General features: G+C 38.6%; 1 protein-coding gene across 2 annotated transcripts; it reads left to right on the top strand.

Annotated features, from left to right (window-relative positions):
- The first annotated feature begins 8,095 nt into the window (after nt 1–8,095).
- On the top strand, nt 8,096–22,582 carry LOC144643511 (uncharacterized). 2 transcript variants are annotated; one of them, XM_078502789.1, is made up of 10 exons: nt 8,096–8,316; nt 15,693–16,898; nt 17,344–17,621; nt 18,083–18,172; nt 18,948–19,067; nt 19,276–19,420; nt 19,780–19,912; nt 20,385–20,509; nt 20,856–20,969; nt 21,678–22,582. In XM_078502789.1, exons 1-10 carry the CDS (start codon nt 8,268–8,270, stop codon nt 21,776–21,778), a joined length of 2,361 nt encoding a protein of 786 aa, XP_078358915.1. In that variant the 5' UTR covers nt 8,096–8,267; the 3' UTR covers nt 21,779–22,582. The 2 variants fall into 2 exon arrangements, with proteins under 2 accessions (XP_078358915.1, XP_078358914.1); XM_078502788.1 differs by lacking the exon at nt 8,096–8,316 and adding an exon at nt 12,492–12,611.
- Nucleotides 22,583–22,722: the final 140 nt, after the last annotated feature.

Here is a 22,722-nt window from a genome sequence, read left to right as displayed (position 1 = left end):
ATTTATTTTTTTATTTTAACAACACGGAAATAAACAAAAATGTATTGGATTGTTTTTGGAAAATGTTTCGCATTTTTTCTTTTCTTTCACCGGCCCAGTGTACCAGCAGTTCGTTCAATGCGCTTTCACTGAATAATGAACAAAAAAAAGTTAGAAGGGGACTGGGTGGGTGGGGGGGGGGGTGTGGTGGGTTAGGACACGAAATGAGGATAACATAATTCTCTAAAATACAAAAGTATCAGTTTTCTTGCTTATTTGGTCGTAAAAAGTGATTTGCATCTTAAATTAAACACTTTTTTAGCAAATACAAATGGAAAACGGTAACTCAATCTTAACTCAATCTTAACTCAATCTTAACTCAAACTCAACTCAAACTCAACTCAAACTCAACTCAACCTCTAACTCGGTCATTATCTTATCTCCGGCAGTACACAGGCTAATGGTCGGCGAAGAGAAATTTGTTCCTTCTTGTAATCTATTTGCCGCAGAGGCGGAAAGTGGTCAGTATTAAACATAACTGAAGCACTCAATGCACCGAGGAAGCCAAGTGCTATTAAAAACATTTTGTAGAGGAATTTGTTCCTTTTCGAAACTGTAGGCCACAACGCAGAGGCGGGAAGTGGTCAGATTGAATGTACTGATTGAACCATGCACTTTCGAGTACTTGTTTAAAATGTAAATAACATTTTTGTAAAGGAATTTGTTTCTTCTAGGAGTCTTTTTTTAAATTATAAACCCACTTAGCCTGCGAGCAGGCTCCCGATTTGATCGGCGAGCGAAGCGAGACGAGAAGGGACTCGACCGACTCACAGGCTAAAACCCACTTTGCAATGATTTTATTGTGTTTAAAGTTTTGACGTATTCTCCGGTTAAATTATGTTTAAAATTTTCTTGTGACTTTTCTGACAATCAATGCTACTACACAGTACATACGCATTGTTCTGCGGGGGGTAACTAGGCCATTTTAGAAGATAATAAAAGAAAAGATCAAAAACGTCTTCCTTTGCTGGTCGAGTGTTATTTGTAGCGATAGTTACATATAAGGTGCAAAGTTCGATAATGACGAATATCATGATAGGTTTCCAGAAAAACATACATGGAACTTACAGCCATTTAATAACCAATTGCGCATTTTTCACTCGAATCATGACGCAAAGAGCATTAGCGACACATAAAAGAAGGACATAAATTCAAGAAAGGCACGTCACCGTTTCCCAAACGACAAATTATTTCGTCTCCGAAGGCAATATCAAACACATTTCACATAATGTAGAAATACCGCCCACGACACTAAAGACACGAGCCGGGAATTGCCAATGAAAACATAAATTAAGTTTAAACTTGTTTTCAGTTCCTTCTATTGCAGTGTTCCAATCGATTTCATATCACATTAGCACTTGGAAAATGCTTGATTTATTACTCAAAAATAAACTGAGGGTTGAAAACAGTACCGGGAGTCAGCTGCTTGAAGGACAAAAATATGCACCATCTAAACAATTACTACGAGTAGTTATTCATACGTTTCATTGCTAAACGTTCTTTGGGACTGAATTATCGGATAGGCTACCATGTTTCGTTACTAAATCAGTTGCGAGCTACACTGCAAGCACTTATAATAACAGTACCACGGACTAATAACAAGACTGAAGATGCCGCCCTATACTTTCTATCTTCAGTTTGGAAAATCAGTTCCCGCCAAAAGCGGGTTATTGACTCGTTTCGCATTAAATTATGTTCACATCTTCTAACTTCTTTCCCAATGCGAAAAAAAGAAGTCTTCTTGGGATACCGTTTACTCTAAAAAACTAGCCCTAAAGCTTTTTACACGTATTTACATTACATTCACCGCGTCAATATTATGCTGTGTTTTAAGGTCTTTCAACATCGTCCTTTAGCGTTGGTACCGTTGTTCACAGGATTTCGAAACACTACTGAAACTGTACTAATGCCAAAGAAAATTTACAACAAAAAACAAACAAACAAATAGAAAGAAACTACGCATTCAAGTTGCCTTTTAATATTGAATCTTTCACCACTGTATGCCAATTAGTGCAGTACAGCGGGTGTTACTAAACTGCGGATTTGCGGACCGCGGAACCGCCGGATCCTGCGGAACTTGCGGAACCTGCGGAACCTCCTGTTTTATGCTAATAAAAATAAAATAACGAAAACGAAAAAAATATATAAATAAACTAAAAAATCTCTAACACTACTGGCAAATTCGTTTACGAGTATAAAGAAGAATTTGTTAAAAAACTAGAAATAATTGGCGCAATTTACCGCGGAATATGCGCGATCAACTGGACCGAGTCACGTGATATCAAGTCACATGACGCCGTTGCAAATTTCCCTTTCGTAAACGGTCGTTGCCATTCGAAACGGTCGATGCCATTTATACTTTGGACCAAATCGCATGAAAGGATCTTTCAAACTTCTTGAGAGTATCAGATGTTTGTTTAGAAATGTCAAGCGATTCCAAAAATTATTTTGGTTTTCTAGTTCACGAAATATCCGAGCTTCGGTATACCATAAGATCGCTATGTTGACGACACTTGTAAAAAATTGGGCTCAGCCCGGAAGTGAGAAATATTGAAACAGAAAACTGCAGAAAACCTCACGCAAACGAATGAATGAATGAATATCTCCATTTACTTTAGTAACCTAATGAGAATATTCTATGCCTGTTTAGAAATGCCAAGCGATTCTTAAAATTATTTTGGTTTCGAAGTGGACGAATTCTTCGAGCTTGTGCATACCGAATGTCGAGAACGTAGCGATTAATAGTATGCACAAGCTCGAAGAATTCGTCCACTTCGAAACCAAAATAATTTTAAGAATCGCTTGGCATTTCTAAACAGGCATAGAATATTCTTATTAGGTTACTAAAGTAAATGGAGATATTCATTCATTCATCGTTTGCGTGAAGTTTTCCTCAGTTTTCTGTTTCAATATTTCTTACTCCCGGGCTGAGCACAATTTTTTACATCGAGAACATAGCGATCTTATGGTATACCAAAGCTCGGATATTTCGTGAACTAGAAAACCAAAATAATTTTTGGAATCGCTTGACATTTCTAAACAAACATCTGATACTCTCAAGAAGTTTGAAAGATCCTTTCATGCGATTTGGTCCAAAGTATAAATGGCATCGACCGTTTCGAATGGCAACGACCGTTTACGAAAGGGAAATTTGCAACGGCGTCATGTGACTTGATATCACGTGACTCGGTCCAGTTGATCGTGCATATTCCGCGGTAAATTGCGCCAATTATTTCTAGTTTTTTAACAAATCCTTCTTTATACTCGTAAACGAATTTGCCAGTAGTGTTAGAGATTTTTTAGTTTATATATATATTTTTATTTATTTTTATTAGCATAAAACAGGAGGTTCCGCAGGTTCCGCAGGTTCCGGAGGTTCCGCGGTCCGCAAATCCGCAGTTTAGTAACACCCCAGTACAGCTACTAAGTTGCTAATACATATCTACGCATGGCTTTTGAAAAGGTGATCAACACAAGTACAATAATTTATTACTAAACAATCTCATAATCTTATGGAGTCGTATATACTGATTTATACCATGCCATAGAAAATACAGCCAATCAGAATACAGGAAAGCCGTTGTATATTCGACGGTATTCAACCCAACCTTCCCATCGTGCGCTACGATCTTATTCTCGATGAAATTTAGTAAGCGTATTTTCTATGGCATGGTATAAAATAGTTACACAACACTTTCTCGTGGTATACTATGGAATATCCCACTTGTCACTTGTATTTTCTTCGTATACACACTCGCCTAAAGGCTCGTGTGTATACCGAGAAAATACAAGTGACTCGTGGGATATAAAGGCTCGTGTGTATACCGAGAAAATACAAGTGACAAGTGGGATATTCCATAGTATACCACTCGAAAGCGTTGCATAACTAGTATGTATTATTATCACAGGAGATCAGCAAAACTGACTATGAACAAAATTATATTTTCAAGAGTTATTCACTAACTTTTGATTTCATTTGTTTATAAGTTTAATTTTAAAAGAATGGAGAAATAACTTCGTGTCAATCTACCGGATTCTTCTATTAAGTCTACAGCGCAAAGTATGCCGGCTTTAACAGAAATGAAGTATATCTTTGTAAACAAAGAAGACAACAACAGAAGACGTTGTGCGGGATATTTTATTAATATATACTACAGTTTGCTTATGAATTAGACTGTTCAAACGATTTTAACAAAAAGCAGTTTTACCACTGGCCTTGGAAGACTAAGGCTAAAACATAAAATTATCTTTTCCTTGCATTATCTGTAAAGCTATAGCTTCATATTAACTGTTTATTGCATAAATTAAAACTTCGACAGTCCAAAACACTATGTTGTATTTCATCTCTCATCGATCTGACCGTAGTTGTCTTACACTCACACACTGATAAAACTTTAACAGTATTTACCAATAACCTGTGAAACGAGTGTGTTATTCTCCAGTATACCTACCGGTATACTGAGCGATCTTGTGGCCTCAAATGAATTTCCAATATCGAATATTTGCTTCGTGTATGACTATCTCATTGTAAAATTATGCACTCGCCGACAAAAATTGTTGTTTTCAATTTCCCAAGTCTCTGCTGAGTCACCGGCTGCGGAAGTTTTTACTAATACATACAATCGATGATGCTTATCCGAATAACGGTTGTAATAACCACAACTGTTGCCGCAAAATTTATTCGTATTCTCCCATATAAGTGTTTTTTTAGCATAAAGGTACAATAAAACGTTGTTTGAAGGTTTGAGCAAAACTGAGTAATAGACATATAAGTGAAGTGTGTAATAAAGTTAACATGAAGTCATATAATTTAAGGTTAAATGAGTTGAAGAATTTGTCAGTGTTCGCGTGCCGATTAAATGGATTAGCAGGCACAGGAACTAACCTGTTTTCAGTAATATCCGTCATCAGGCTTTGAGTTGGTTTTTTACTCAGTAATCGTCAGTTGCAAATCTTTTCTCTTCCTGAACGTCAAATATCGAGTTGTAGAGGTACATTCCCGGTTTGGAACTATCAGCTCTTCCTTCACGTAAGTTATCCACACAGTCACGTATGAAAAACAACAAAAACTGCCGCATAATACTGGCCCCAGTCGCCCGGGGGGGGGGGGGTACTCCCCTATATAAGGTATATAGGTATGTGCCGCCCCAAAGGTAATGGTTTTTGAGCCGTTTTGGTCTGAAAACGGGTATAGATTTTGAAAATTTTGGTCTGAAATTGGGTATGGTTACCTGGGGAACGTTCACGAAAGCTTATAAACTTATTTTTTCTTCCCAGCAACCGGAGCGAGTAACTGGTGAGAGACAAAGAGAAATAGATAAAATATATCATTTCAGCTAAATTTTACCTATTCATCCTTGTTACGTTGACTTCCGTTCAGCGTTCACTTCAAGGTCAGGTCTGAAAACGGGTATGGATTTTAGAGTCCAGGTCTGAAAACGGATGTGGAAAATGACATTTTTTGGTCTGAAATTGGGTCTGGATTTGAAGATGCGGGCGGCACACCCCCACCAAAAATTTCAAGGAGTACCCCCCCCCCCCGGGCCCAGTCGTTCAAAGGATGGATGACACTATCTACCGGATAAATCACTATTCAGCGGATAGCGTAGTATGTTTTGTTAACATTTATCCGCTGCATAGCAATTTATTCGATGAAGAATATAGTGCATCCATTTTAAGAAACATGGCGTCCTTATAGATTTCGTAATAGCTTAAACTTTTGTAACAACTGAATCATTTGTTGTATATACCTGTTTATGATCATACTGTCGGGCCGTTTAACGACTTTCTAAAGTTTTAACAAGGGCATTACGTAAAGAAAACGGAATTTCGCAACATTTCGAAATTACTGAACAACTTTGTGAACCAACTCATGCTCACCACAGAGACCGGATGCGGTCGGTGTAACCGACTACAAAAAGAGCCGATAAAAATTGTTTTGTGCGCCTGAAGGAGGTGAAAAATATTACTAGCGTCGTTCCAAGACTACTGTCCCGTCGTAATAAGTGTAAACGGCAGTTAAAAGCGCATTGAAACAACAACAACAACACCAACAAAACAGCATTAACTTTAATTTCTTGTAGGAAATCAGAGGGTCCCGCGGAGAGAACAAATTGGTGTTATTTATAGCTGAGCATTATGAAAATTTGCCTGACTACACATACGACTGAAACTGAACTTTGATTGAACTTTGATTTTTTGATTGAAAATGTACGTCACCGACGACGACAAAGAGAATTACGCAAGACTAATCAAGCACTGAACTTAGTCAGGATAGAACGTTAAACAACACAAAAATAATACCTTTTTACCACGAGAATAGAAATAAAAAAACTCTACACAACTATCAGTCTACATCTTTCCAAGTTCGACGACTTTTTAATCAAAGATTTGCTTTTAATAATTTGTTCTCGACCCTTAAAATTTATATCTAGTATCAGAAGTAAATCAACAGTGCATCACACTGGATCTAGTGCAATGGATCTGTTTCAGTAAACTTGTTCTTTTATGATGAATGTCGGAATGTCGAGCTGCATGTGAAATGCTACTTCTAAAAGTTTTACATTACCGAAGCAAAAGACTGCTTAAAAAACTGTATAGTGTGTCTACCCTTTGAACAGCAATATCGACTTGTCAAAGTTATGCTCTGAGCTTACGTAATTTGTAAACTCATTGTACGTTACTGAACTAAATCCTTGAAACTAACTTGGGGGTATGCGGCAAACTTTAGCAACACGTTTTCGCCCTCGACTTGCACAACTAGCACTTAACGTTTAGAAAACACCTTAGTTCAACAGTCATAGATCACGACAGCCTACTGATTTATTCACAAAAAAAAAAACGTTCAGTTGTTTGTTATTTGCGTGGCACCCCCTCCGACATATCTAATTTACTTCTAGACTGAGAGAGATTGATATAAGTCCTGAAGAATTACATTTAACAGTCGTAATGATGCCGATAAAACTTTAATCCTCATTTTCTTAGGTGGTTAGTTACAGCCAGGCAGCCGGATTTTTCTTATTAACATTTACAATCACTTTTATCAACAATTAAGCGCAATATCAACTTGTACATATACGCAGCACCTTACCATCTTACCACATGATTCACCGTGACACAGAGTGCATATTTTTCTTCTAATCCGTTCCTGTTTGTGGCCGGGATTGATTTCGCTTAGTCACTGAGAAAAAAGGATTTCATCCGGTATCGGCATCCGGTGTAGCCGTTATTCGGCGGTCCTAACTACTAGGTGACTGCGTCAAAAGTGCGAGTCACTGGACCATGAGATCAGTACGTAGTAGCTAAACCGAAGGTGAATTTCACCTATGCCGCTTAGCAAACAGAAAACTGCATGACTGCAAATGTTCGTTCTAGACCTAACACACTTTTACGCATGCTTTAATCAGACTGTGCAAAGTCTAAGGTTATCGTGACCTAAAACGAATTACTTGGTATTATTAATTAATTTCATTTACATTACAACTGAGCAGCACGGCAGGTTACCGTGACGAAGTGCTGTAAAAATTTCAATACATTCGAAAGTTAATGGCAAGGAAGCCGTTTAGACCAAAAGTTCTTTTAATACACATTTACTGATTTTTGAGCATGGACACGAAGCGGGGACATCTTTCATGCAGCAGGGACAACCTTAATTATAAGTCAGGGAGATCGAATTAAGATGGGATTAACCAAGCTTTAAAGACCAAAAAAAAAAAGCGGGGAAAAAAAAAAAAAAAAAAAAAAAAAAAAAAAAAAATTTTTTCATTTAACTATAAAACCGTTTAATTACACTCAGACTTCCTGGTGTTTCTCTTCTTGCCTCTCTTAGCCTTATCGTAGGAAGACAGTATATATAACGATGTTGTTTCAAATGAGTGGGATGTTTGTCTTTTTCGTTATCACGGAACTCCTACTGAGCGACGTAGTCATGATTCAGTGTTGTTTTCGGTTGCGCAAAATTCCGTCATTGAAATGCGCGCTGTATGACTTATGACGTTATTGACGTCCTCCTTTGTCTTAAATAATTATTCCTTGTTATCAGCGAATAGCAATAAACTAAGAGATTGAGCTCTCAAGATAATGGTTCCAAGTTCCACTTTGCGAGAGGCTTATAAGTGTTGCTCAGTCCTGAATCAAAGCCAGTTCAACGTTTGAGGTGCCAAAAGGTGATCCTGCTTTGCCAGCACAGAATCGAAATTTACCTGAGGTGCATTTAACTTTCCGATACCATGTCTTCAGCAACAATCGCGCTAACTTTCGCCGTCCTTCTTTACACAGGTGAGTGTTAAAGTATAGATTGTTATAACGCAAACTGCTTTCTTGTTTAGAAAAACGTTGAAGGTAAAGTACCTCTTTCTTTGCTGTTGCACAGGCTTAGACAGAAATGAGCTGAGTTTGTTTTCTTTTCGCTGCAAAATGATCACAATACCTAAATAGCCGCAGGTCCTACTAACTGCACGACAGTTACCCCAACCAAACTGAACGGAACGGAACATTCATCAATAGGTGTAAAGGACAGAGGTTCATCAATTTGAATAAAGGCTACTTGAAGACGACAACATCAACAATCTTTATTTTCATTAAAATATCAAGAGAACAGAAAGAACATCAAAAAAAACTGAGAATGAACCCCCAGCCCGAAAAATCAATGTTCTCTGGGTTTGTCTTTCAAATTACTTTTTGTACGAGGCAACTGCATAATTGATCAGTACGTCAGCGTTGAAGAGCTCAATTCTTTCAAGACCTTTCAAGCATGCGACAATAAAAAACATTAATGTGATTCAATTTAAAAGTGCACGCTTGTAAATAATAGGAGACATTTGTTCAGTGGACGATTCTTTAAACCGATCAAAGTAAGAACAAATGAACCTACAAAGACCCATGGCCAACCTAAGAGCTGTCACGGACAGCTACGTACAAGACTAAATTCATAGATTTCCACCCAGGGCAATATCATGCAATCATGACAACTTGAAACGTCAAATATTGGTTAACTCTGTGTGTATGTATCATTTTGCCTTTGCGCCCCGGCCGTTGTATCAAAGTAAACCAATTCGTCCTCACCTTTTCAGGCCGTTTCAGAGTCAGGTACTGAATAACCCCCGCCCCCCTGGGAAAGGAACTTCCCCCCCCCCCACACCCACACACACTATGACCGCGACGTCAATTCGAGATCAACTGAATCTTTCGCAGCGGATCTTAATTATTAATAACCGATGGTTCCTTTAAGGCAAAGTATTCTGGGGAAAAGATAATCTTGACAAAGAAAACACAATTTTAAGACAACATTAAGTTTTATTAGCCAGTATTGCAATGTGCACTTACACTTATAAATAGTATATCTAAATTTGCCGTCAAAATAAACTACTCGATCAAACAATTAAGAAAATCAAAAATAACTGAAGTTTGTCGAACTGTTTTAAATGACTTAAAAATAAGCTAAAATATAATTCGTTTTTTTCATTGACTGCAGAGCCAGCTTTTTTCTCATTAATCTCCTAATAACCCCAATTACAAAATTACGTCAGTATGAGCTAATATTGTATCTTCAATTCTTCGTGATCTTTTGACGACTATGCTATGTTTATCATATACTGCTATAACTAGACCTAAGTCTTGCTCAATACAGGACAGGGGTGAGGTGAACAACTTTGATAGACTAAAATAAACAACTTAATTAAGGTTTCGTAAAGGCCCGTTAAAACAGGCGATTTTTGTCGCGCAACTCAATGCAATTTTTGTCGTGCTAAAGTTGCATCACTTTCTAACGTTCGCTCAGGTTCACTCCTGCAATTTCGCGCCGAAGTTGCATCAAGTTTCGAACAGGTTCGAAACACTCTGAGGCCGAAGGCGGAATTTTATAACACAGAAGGAAAACCAACGCAATATTCCCCTAAAAATTATTGAAGCTTCATAACGCTCTTTTCAAGCAAAATATCTGCCGAGCCGTATTTCGGAGAACGTTTGCCGGTTAAACCTTTTCTGAACAATTTTAGGAACCAAGACTGTTAAAATCGACGATTTGCTATTTTCTTTTGTAGTATCTTTCTGCAAAATGTGTCTTGATGCAATCAATCTTGATGAAACACGTCGATATTGAGGCAAGGACGCTGGTGTACTTGACTAACAAGTGGCTGTTTGATCGCCGTACATCCGACTCTTCAATTTTGCTGTGGTTATATTTAAATTTTCATTTTTTTTTATGAGGGGGGGGCTTATTTAAAGGTTTGATCATATGTGTGCGTGGCTTAGCAAAAGAGCGGCCACGTAAGACTAGCTAGCTAGTAAGGCTGAGAACTAATGGTAAAGCTAGGAGATAAACCATTGAACACGAGTGCATTTGATAGGTATGGTTGGGTTGGCACATCTCACTTTATATATAAGAGAGGAACATTGTGAAAATTAATACACCTTTCTTGTTCCAGCTTTCCACATGGTCGAGTATAAAAATAATGGAAAAAAGTTGCATAATTTCAATACTAAAGATATTCCTAGGAATTTTAAGATTGCAGACCACAAATCGTGAATATTGCACCTGGTTCTTTTTTGAGTCAACTTTGTGTCAAGGATGCTTTTCTTCATAAAGGTCAAAACTAAGGATATCATTAAATAGAAAGGCAAGAATTTTTTTAGTCTGTTTAAAATTCTCAGTACTGAGATGACTGTAAACCCTTTCGAAACGATTTTAAAAGCACTGAATATCTTTGTGACACCACTGAGGCCGGATGTGGTCAGTATTAGAGAGATACAAAAAAACCCGATGTCTACACTTTGAAGTACTTTGTTTACTGAAACAAACTTGAATAACAGAACACACCAAACGAAAACTTCCCTTGGTTTGCTAGTCGAGCCAATACTGGGCCAAAATGTCAACTGACAACTGATAAAGGGTCTAAAAGTTTAATTTAAATGAATCCTGTCGCAACTTTAACAAGTAATCAAATCTGACATAATATAAGGCCAATTGCTTCACTAAAAAAGACAAATGACTCAAAATCATGAATTACTATTGACAACAGATATTTACACCTCCACATCCAGACATCATTAGATGGCCGCTCGCCGGTTTTTCAAAGGAAACATCGCAAAATGATCTTAGTCCATTTACGAGTGAATTGTCATGCAAACTACCATAAATTAAAATATCACGGATCGTCAATCCCGATCATGCAATATCAAACAAGCCGATTCTGTTGATTTGGACCTTCGTATTTCCCTTTTAAAGCTGGTTATATTTCATTTATGACTGAATTTCTTTCTTGAAGTTTCTCTTCTCAATAAAAAACTTCTCTGATATCGCTCGAGAACATCGACCTGATTTTCTGCTAAGCCCATTTGCTGTCGGTATATTTAAGTACAAGGGTGTTACGCCACAACATGCCCTGCCTCGTCTACAAGCTATGATCAGATACATCATCAAGGCTAGTTTATAAGATATCACACAAAACCGCAGGAGCAATATTCATATACAATTAGGCATTCATTTAGTCGAATGTTCTAAAACGGTTGCATATATCTGTATATGATGACGCTCTCGATGAGCGAACTTTGACCATGGGTTCTTTAACTGACGTCACAACAAATTTGAAAGGTTAACCACGAAGAACTAAATGGAAAAGGATGTAATCTTACACTTAGACTTAGAGTGGCAAAAAAATTAGTTACTTTGCTTTTTCAGAGCGGCTCACAGCTTTAAACTTTCATTATATTTACTACGAACTGACGTCGTAAGGCCGTTGTACCAAATTCATTTCAACTGAGGCAAGGGCCCCAAAGAAAGAAGGATTGTTTGAAAATATAGATCGTTGTCTGTGCATGAATGTACTCTTTCAAAGTAGACATCATCAACAACTCCCAATAGTGATCTGTATAAAAATTCCCCTTAGTGCTTTTCCAACATTTTCTATAGCTCTTCTTGGGAGAAGAACGAGACTCGTCAGAATCACTACACGCCTACGTAAATTAACTATCGTCAAAAGTACGTAAACGTTAGGAATAAATACCTGCTAAAACATGGAAAGGGCTGAATTAGACTTCGTGTAACATTAAGATTTCTTTAGTCTTTTGTTTTCTTTTTTGCCTATCTTAATATAACCGTCCATCGTTTGCGTAATAGCAATAAATCAAAGCATCGCACTTTGTCAGATATTTTCAGTTTCGAGATTGCGTGTCTTTTTATCATAACGGAACTAATAAGAAACGGTTCTGATTGCTTTATTTTTGTTCATTTGTTCTCATTGGCGGGAAAATTCCGGCATGACTGACGCGCCATTCTGTGACGTGATTAACGCCTCCAATTCCCTTGTTTAACAATTGTGCCTTTTTATAAGCGAATAGCTACGAACCAACAGAATGACCACTTTAGATAATAAATTACCTTTGAGTTAGTTCCTCTTTGTAAATGACATATATAAGTCTAACACTCTCCTCATCAAAGCCAGTTCGACGTTCGAGTTACCGAGAGAGGCCAACCTGCTCTATCAACACAGAAGGCTACGTAAGGTGTATCAAAGTTCCCCATATCATGTCTTCAGCACCTATCGCACTGTATTTTACGGTCTTTGTTTGCACAGGTGAGTATCTGAGTGAGTAGATTATTGTAGATTTTAGCCTCAAGCCTCAAACTGCTCTCGTGTAGGAAACGTCGGAGCTATGGTACATTTTCCTGTTACACACAAGACAGAAATTAGTTCGTCTTCGTCACGAAGTGAGAGTCTCGCTGCAGAGTGCTACCTAAAACGCTTTTGATCCTTGAACTTAGAGCTACTAACTCAGTTCACGGTAGTTTCACATTGATTTACGAGTTCGTCCAAAGAATAGATTCACGTAAAATAGTTCCGGCGGAACATAGTGAATGTATAGAAACGGCATGAACCTCAAACCGTTTACTAAATTGTCTGTTTTTGTCGAAAAACATTTACAACAAGAAAACGTCGCGATCAACTCGTCAGTGACTCCATCATGAAAGAAACAAATACACGTTCATCTTCGCTCTCTTATACCACGACAAACAATTACCACATGTACAGATTCAATGACAATATCTGTTTTTGTCGGTCTTCTAACTTACATTTTGTGCAGAGACTGCTTGAGTCGTTTAAACTTAGGTGATCAGTCACCGTTGAAGAACTTAATTTTTCCAAGCAAGGAATAGATTTGCGCCAATTTGAAAGCGTCCTCTTTTGAGAAGTAAGTAATATTTGGGCTGCGAAGAACCAAAACAACTCAGAATTACACACAACGCTTTACTTAGATTTCCAGCCAGATCAATATCGTGCAATACAACTTGAAACGTGAAATATTGATTAACTTTGTATAATACAACAGTTTGACTTTCACTTTCATATAAAAGTAAATAAAGTGTCCCTCATATTTTCTAATGCCTTTAAATTTGTAAAAGTACTGTGTTCCTAAGAAAAGACTTCGAATTCCTCTCAAGTGTCCCAACCGCGGCCACGACGTACGCTCAAATAGACATAACACTTGAACCCTTTTACAAACTAATGGTTCTCCTAAAGCGACGAAAATCAACGTTCTGAAGAAATATTTCCAACCCAATCCATTCAAACTGTGGAGAAAGGTTTCATCCTGATCGAAACATCACAAGGCCAAATTAAACCGAAGGTAAACTCGATTTGTTCACTACTGATATAAGCCAAGTAGATAGTAATTAACTTGTTTAGCAGAATTTGCTAGATACTAGAGTTGTCAGTGTGGGGCCGATGAAAAGACAATTTACACAGAAGGATAATGACTGCGCAAAGTTCTCGAAAAATCTGCATAGGACAAGGAAGTATATGTCCATTGGCAGAAGGCTGCCCAGGACAACTACTAGGTGCCTCTTGATTGGTATTGCTTGAAGTGCTTTGACTATGATGCAACATGTTCGAAAGGAAGTCTTAGCTGATGCCACGTAATTGACCATATTCAACTTAAGGAGTGAATACTGGCTTCACCGCAATACCCCTTGTCCTTTTGACCTTTTCCTTCATTTTGCTTCGTTTTGTGTTAAGGTTTTCATTTTTTCACTGTCGTTCTATCCGGCTTGGCCCCTTCTGCCGTCCGTGGGCTTGTAGCACGCATACTGTCTTTGAAAGCCATTTTGCAACACCCTTCCGAGGGAAAGAAATTAAACTAGAACAAAATAGATAAGTCAAGTAGAAAAATTAGCGGTGAGAAGTAATTACTTTTTACGGAGCGTTAATAGCTAAGATTAAGAATCGATTAAGAAGGATTCAAATGGATTTCAAGCACACGGTTTGGCTTAAAATTATATTCTGTTCCTTCTTGCAATCCAATGCAATTCTTTGCGTTTCTTTTCGCGTATCTATCTCAAGTCATGCTGACGACAAACAACAACAGCAACCTATGCCTACGATCAGCCCACGTCATCAACCTCTTTATTGCTCTTTAAACTTTTCTCGTCTTTTTAGAATTATTGTTTTTTCTCTTGGTTCAACGCTATCCTATGAGTAACCAAATTCGACTCGGCATTATGGGGTTGTTGATCCACAATTGATAGAGGTTTTATTCTAAACCACCATATAAATATGCGCGCATCAAGCGATTCCGTTATTAACGGGATTAACGAGTCATTAACTGATTAATTATCTGGAACTGCACGCAAGCCCTGAGCGACAGTGCGCGACTACGTTGCAATTACGGTGGTACAAAAAACAATTCTCTGACTTGAACTTTACTTTACCGTAACTAAACGAGCTTCTTGGCAGACTGAGTTGATAAGAGAACCAATATGAATGTTCTTATAGACTGGCCATACAGCGATATCTTATTCCTTACAAAACGTCACGTTTAATATGTTACCAGCCGATTTATCAAAACTACACCACATCGCAATTACACTGGACAAGTTCATTTTGCCGTATTGTAGCTAAACGAATTGTAAGAATGAAAGTATTTTTTAAGCAACCAAAGTTTGAAACTTCGATTGCGTGCACTAAAATGATGAAATGCTGCAAAATTCTAAAACACTTAGCCCCAGGCTCATATTTGTATAGAACTGCAAAGAACTATTAGTGAGCTAATTTTAGGGCGAAAGGCTGAAAGGCGAAAGGTCAAGGCCGAGGAGGGCTTATCAGAACGAATTTTGCCTTCGGGCTACAATAATAGAATTTTTGCGGTACTTTAAGATAAAACAAGAAACCACGGAGCCTCTTGTGGTTTTTAATTGCCAAACACAACACTTGGTCATGCATTTTAACCGAAATAAACTTTGAAGCAATTGTTTGTTCTACTGTGAACAATCAATACATAAAGGGTAGTTTTAAAATTAGACTGGTAATTTCAGTTTTCTATACTCTTAAGGAAAACCCACATTTTTTTCATATTGCAACAAGTTTTCCGTGTTTTTGACACAAAAAGGAATGTTTTACAAAAACGAGCTCCGAGATCCTTCCAATGTTAGCTGGTATTGCGTCTTGTTTTTCTGACCCAATATAACTGACATTCAACTGAGGTTAGTTGACGCCTGATTAGCAGGTAGATAAGCCCGCCAGCTGATGACCTTATGATGTGTTCATGGACAAAGTGGGCTGATATTACCGAACCCTTGTTAGAACTCTTTGTATTTCCCTTAACTTCAGACTGTATTCTATAACATTTTTAGCATTTTTATTTTACTTTATACATTGCAGGATGTATCGTCGGGTCTTCATTGGCCACCAGTCATCAGCTACGAGCTACTTTCAGCATGAGTGGAATAAAGGGCGACGTCATTTTCTCCGAACCTCACGGAAACGGTCCCAAAAGCATCATGGTCAACTTGACAGGCATCAACGAGGCGCTGACGTGGAGTATCCATCAACTACCCATGATGTACAATGGTAATGCGGCTATGAGCTGCAGCGCAAGCGCAGTAGGAGCACTTTTTGACCCTATGATGGCTATGAAATCTGAAGACTACAACAGCACTTGCCGTCTATCAAATGAAACAAGATTCGAAGCATGCGCCATTGGAGACTTGACCGGATTGTTTGGAAGCCTGGACGCCAACACAACACAGCAAAATTATACAAGCCCGAACTTGATGATTCCAATTAAAGGTCCGTATAGCATCATGGGGAGGACACTGGTGCTGTACAGTGGTAACACAACCAAAGCATGCGCACTGATTACTCCTACCCAGCCCATGCTGACAGCTGTAGCCTATTTCAAGGCTCCAGTGGCAGGTTCCGTTTACTTGAGACAGGTTGACGAGAGCTCGGACACCACCGTCTTCGCTAATCTTTTCTTCTCCAACGATGCCGAATCACAGAAACAATTTCAATGGCAGATTCAAGCCTCTGCTGCTTGCGACAATCTCGGCGAAATTTTCAACCCTGATAACACTGAGGGGCAAAACTGTAGCCAGAAACGACAGGACAATTGTTCCATCGGCGACTTGACTTCCAAACATGGGAATATCACCGTTTCTATGGCGACGATGAGCCAATCTAAAACAAAAGCAGCCTTTACTGACACCAACCTACCGCTGTCTGGCGCTAACAGTGTTATCGGCAAGTCAATAGTCTTGTTCTCGAGCAGCGATCCACAGACACCATTTGCCTGCGCAAAGATCATGGAAGTGAAACCAAAGATTCTCAAATCTTCATTCAAGCCGAGTGTCCATGATGGTGTGAGTGGATATTTCAAGATTACTCAGAGATCTCCCTTCGATCCCTCCATAACAGAAATAGACGTCACTGGTTTGAAGAAGGAGTCCCAAGGATATCATGTCCACAACTATCCCATGCCGTGGCAGATGCATTACACCGGAAGTGAATCGTGTGCAGGAGGCAACCTAGGAGGGCACTGGAATCCTTTTGGAGTTGATGTTAAATCCAGCCCTGCTCCAGGAAGCGGTATGTTGTCGAGGAATTTTATTGCTTTCTTAATGTTACTCTTAATTACATTTAAATATACTAACAAATTTGGTATTTTGCCACTTGGAAAGGGCATAGAATGACAGGTTATCTGGAAATTCAACTCTCAATGAATACCTAGCTCAGTTATTTTTCTTTTTGCTAACGTAGTTAGAGCGAAGACACGTTAAAGACTACTTCCTGTAAAACGTCAGTATAAACGTTTACAATCCTAGTCTTCAGTTTCTTTTTTTCTGATTTTTTCTTTAAATAGCTCCAAAAATGCTTACAACTAACTTCATTGTATTCACAAATTAAAACAGGTGTATGACTTTGCATTAATTGTATGAACAAATGACCGAATATATCTGCTACTTTCACACTCTGCATTATATGCCCAAGCCCAACATGAACTGATTTTCCTCTTACAAACCTCCCTTCGTAGGAACCAATGATGAATACGAAATCGGAGACCTTAGCGGGAAGTATGGAACCTTTCTCAACCTCTCCAGCTACAGAGGGAAACACTATGACTACAATCTTCCGTTATTTGGTAAAAACAGCATCCAGGGTCGATCTATTGTCATTCACAAAATGAAGATGATGGGAAGCGGGAGATGGGTGTGTGCAGATGTTCATCAGGTGGCGGACGGAGACAACATGTTTGTTATGAAAACCAAGATAACTTTCACAGGACCGACTTTGAAGGGCTATATGCTTTTGGTAAGTCAATTTCATCAGTACGAATAACAGACACAAAAATACGTTTAGAAACTTGAAAGATGCAAAGGTTTTGCTTCCGTGGTACTCCTTCTGTTGGAGAAAGACGAATCCTAAATCTGACTTTCTAACAAAGTTGCAACGAAATTAGAACAATGGCTAATGGGTAACGTTGAAAGAGAATATGGACTGGGAGAATTTAATGTCAGTCATTTGGCTTATTTATTGCTGCTGTCAGTTTAATTCTTTTACAACTAGTTAACTAAGTTGGGCCATTTAGCAGTAGTCAGTATAAGTGTTGAGGTCATGAGGTGTATACTCACGATTAAAATTTTTGTATCATTTCTCAGCTGGGGCTGGCAGACAGTTAAAATATTTTGGGCCCAATGTGTCAACTGACAGTTGTAAGTCAACCCCGTTAAGACACTAAAGCGTTTTTACTTATTGACTTTTTGTACCTTCAGGTTCAGTACAAGTCCCATGATAAGTTCATGACGTCAGAGGAAACCTCCATTTATGTTGATCTTGCATATTCTTCTAACTCCAGCATAAAGGTAGAGTCTAATACAAAAAAACGTTCAGTTGATATATCCCGAAATGTTTCCTTTGCAAGAAGCTCATCACTTTTTTGACCAATGCGTAGCTGCATACAGGCTGTTTCTCTGGTCAAGTTCTTAAACATTGCATGTATACTGCTTTTTATATGAAACATTCACTGTTTAAGCAATAATCACTAGTAATAATACCTTTATACTGAAGCTACACGGAGTTTGCGCTTCAAGTGTATCTGTAAGAAATGGCCCGTTGTGAGAGCAGATCTGGCTTTCACGATACTCGATACTCGCCCCAAAGCTTATAATACATTGTCATCCCGAGCTTCGATACCGTACGTACTGATCGCTGACTGCATTTCCCGACTACAACTTTAATGTTTCCCCATTCACCATAAAATGCGAATCTTCTACTTAAAGTTCGATACTGAAGTACTAAAGCTAAAAAAGTGCAAGTACGGGGGGGCGGGCGGGGGGGGGGGGGGGTGTTTTTTTTTTGTTAATTTTCTTTTCTCTCTCCTTTCCCCCCCCCGGGTTAAAAGGGGTGGGGGGATTTCGGGGGGGGGGTATCCCGGGGGGGGGGGGGCCCCACGGGGGGGGGAGAAAAAACCCCGCGGAAAACGGGAAAAACCCCGGCTGTATGGGCCACTTGCCCCGAACACAGACTTTACCTTTACCTTACTATACGGAGTAGGTGCAAATGCAAGATGACATCAAAAGACTATGTCGCTTCTGTTAGGGAATGTTAATTGTTTGATTGACTTGTGTCTGTTTTCAGAGCGTGGACCACAACTGGCACGTGCATGTGAACCCTGAAGGGAATGACACTTACGCTGAGATGGGTGCGAGATGTAAGAGTCTAGGAGGACATTACAACCCTTATCACGTCGACTTAGCTGTAAGTATCATAAGTCTATGTATAAATTGTAGAGCCATTGTCAAGACAAAACTTGTGTATGAATTTACTAAGTAGTCTAAACAGAGCAGTTTTCGTTTGATTGTCGAAAGAAGCAACCATGTGTCTAGGTGTTTGCGTTGGCAGTTAAGTGAACTCATACAGCTTGATATAACCAATAATCACTCACTTTTCTTTATACTTTTGTCAGGGAACTTACAAGTCCACGTGCTTCTCTAGTAACATGTTGAGGTGTGAAGTCGGTGATCTGTCTGGCAAGCATGCCATGTTAAGCGTTGGATCAGGAAAAGAATTCTACACAGATCCTGATCTTCCCTTATTTGGAGAGATGTCAGGTAAGAGGCGTCATAAGTGTTTAACAATTTGATAGCAGTAAAAATTGTTGATATTAAAAGTAACCAATCAGGAAGCAAGATTTGAACCACGTGAAAAAAATGATCCAAACACAAGGCTGGATTATCTGTTTCGTGACGGCAGATTTTTGTAACATCGTGCAAATTTTAAAGTGCAAACGATCATCAGAAATCGGCAGAGCTGTTATCGTTTTTCTAAATGTGTCTTTTTGCAGTATTTATAACAAAGTTATAAATAGTTTTCATACAAACTTGTTTCTATTTTGTGGCTTATCTTTGCGTAAATTAAAGTTTAAAATGACTGGAAGTAATTTGTTGGTTTCAATGTTTTTTTTTTCTAGTTGTTGGCCGCGGAATTGTAGTGCATGCGGAGAACGCTGGTGGGGCCCGTCTTGCCTGTGCAACCATCAAACCAGTGGCTTCATTATATGTAGAGAAAACACTGCAATATGTTGAAGGAGCTGGATTCTCCCGGTAAGTTGGCAGCTGATAGTTGAATGATAATGTTTACATGGTCAATTATTCAATAAATCAATCAATCAATCAATCAATCAATCAATCAATCAATCATTCAATCAACCAATCAATCTTTCAAACAGTCACTCAATCAATCTATCAACCAATCAATCAACCAGTCAATCAATCAATCAATCAATCAATTAATATAATTTGTCTGTTTTTATCTTGAGGTCCACAGGGCCAGTGCTTTTGTCACTTATCTAAGGTTTCTTCACAAAAAAGCGACAGTAAAGTGCAGTAAGCTAATCAAAGGTTAACGTTAAATTCGGCATCCCCCTTTTCGGCCAAATGAGGCCAGGATGAAGTGTTTATCAAAGCAGCATATGGGGGCATGGAGATATTAATCACTGCATGGATAGATTGCGACTTATATGAGTCGTAAATCAGAAACGTTTACTCACTGTTTTCTTTGTGTTCTTTTTTGTAGGATGAACTTCGCAAAAACGGTTTCTGCTGCACTGAATATCCCAGATTGGCGTTTGTTTTACATTCGCACGAAGGACAGTAACGTCAAAGGCTGTATAACGGTCAAATTTGCCATCATCGGAAATCGTAAGTACTTCGTGATTATTTTTTCAAATGGTTTTAAAATAATAAAGTTAGCACATGCACCAAAAGTCGTGCAGTTGGTAGAAATGTTTCTGAGTACTCTTTTGATCAAAGTTAGTGAAAATGCTGCTGACGCACTAAGGTTGACGCACAAATTCTCTTTATTTTTCTACTTTAATTTCTTACAATCCTTGTTGGGAGAATCTGATTATAGATCACGGCAATGTCTCCATATACCATTACTAGTGATCACTGAGTTCTCCTAAATGTTGAGTAGCTTTGAGGAAATGCGATCATAGCTTCTATGGCTAAAAGACTGATGGTCTTATAATTGTTTGTTTTATTGCAGAAAAACAAGTCAGCGAGCCCTCCCAAGCTTTTGACCTCATCCTGCAGCGTACACCGGGAAAGTTGAAGGAGTTTCAGCCAAGGAGTAAATGCCGCGCTCCTGCTTCAACTACAGGTAAGGGCGATCAGTGTGCATCAAATATGTCTGTGTAAAGTAGATAACTTGGAAAGTTTAAAGCATATGAAAGAACTGATGTTTAAATAATTAATTATAAAGTGAACAAACCCAAAATTGACAAGGCCGTAACTAGCAAGAGGCAAGACGAGGTACTTGCCTCGTCTATATTTTTGTCCAAGATTAAAAACAAAATATGTTTTGTTGGGAATATAATCCCCAGTTGAACACGATTGAGCTTTCCCAAAAATAAGTCATCAAAAATGTCTCTGAAAGAGTTTCAGAGCTTCTAGATTTCATAATTTTCTGGAGGGCGTGCTCCCAGAACCCCCTAGCTATATAGCAAGATCTTGCCTTGTCTATGACAAAGGTGTGGTTACGGCCCTGATTGAGCAGTTAATGGTGTAAAAAAGTCGGTTTAGACAATAAAAAGTAGGCTTGGAGCTTCCCTACTTGCAATAAATTATTAATACTGCCATATAAGAGGTGTACGAGTATCTGCAGCGTTCGTATCACCTGTTTATGTAATAAATCTGGTTTTACCTCTTCGGTATTGGATCGGCTTTGCCAAATTAAGCGAGTTGCTGGAAAACATTCCTACACCTCAGTGTGAAGAGAAGCTGTTTGTAAGGACCTTATAAGTAGCTGACTTTATTTCCAGCCAGTTTGAACATGAATATTGATCTTTACTTGCTTTGTTCTTTATAGCAACAACGAGAGTCAGAACTGGCAGCGCGGGAACCAATCACGTGAACACATACGTCATTCTTAACATGGTTTTACTCACTGTATATGCATATCTGGGATGAACAGTTCAACATAATGGCGATACGCTACTGAGTTGCACGTCAAGTGAAAGGACACAAATTGTTATCGCCATCAGATCTCTAACTGTACTATGGCGCGCTGTACCAGCCAGTATGCATAATTTATGACAACGAAAGTCAATACGTGTAACAATGCGTGTAATGTTTTCTGAGAGAATGTGAAATAACAGCCCTAAGTTTCATACCCACAGCCGGTATAAACTGTTCGAAACTGTGTGAACCAAATATTTATAGTGACAACCGTAACTCTCTGTAGCTGCTAATTAAGGTTAATGAAAAGAGGAGTCGGGGTTTTACTATCTCGAGATGTACGTAAGTCCGGATAAGGACTTTTCAGAAAAGTTAATTCTTACTTATTTATCCAACATATATATATCTATAATAAATGCTTGTAAATATATTTACTCTCGTATATTAGTAGTCATTCAATGAGCTAGCCTTTAGAGAATTAAGCATTTCGTGGAAGTGTAAAAAAAGAAATGTAATTTGAATTTATTGGAGTGGCTCTAGTTGTACCCCGTTTACAGCAGCTAAATATCTCCAGTGAAAGGAAACAAGAAGCTTCTGTTTTGTACAATGTTACAGATAAGCTCCCACATTATGTTTCGTTATTGAAACGTTTTTAACTCAATAACCCCAGTAAATGAGCAACGGGGGCGAACGTACTTCCGCGAGCCTCAAAAATGATAGACAATACCTAGACATTGCACATTTTTCACGTAGGAGTTTTTGTGTTAACCTCCTAAAATGGTTTGAGAGTTGACAATAAAAGCAAACTGAACAGTAAAAGGGTTTGTAAATATTTTTGAAATTTCTTACTTAACTCTTTCGGTGCGGTGTCGGACTCGCTCTCATCTGCTCTGGTGCGGGTCGGCCGCTCCCAGTCCCGCCCTTCGGGGGCGCTTCTCTCGTCCCTCGGCGGCGCG

The sequence above is a fragment of the Oculina patagonica genome, chromosome 2, assembly GCF_052425735.1.
Source record: "Oculina patagonica isolate OP01 chromosome 2, crgOcupat, whole genome shotgun sequence".
In the NCBI taxonomy this organism is placed as follows: Eukaryota; Metazoa; Cnidaria; class Anthozoa; order Scleractinia; family Oculinidae; genus Oculina; species Oculina patagonica.
Note: the sequence above shows the minus strand (reverse complement) of the source record. Positions and strands in the feature narration are given on the sequence as shown.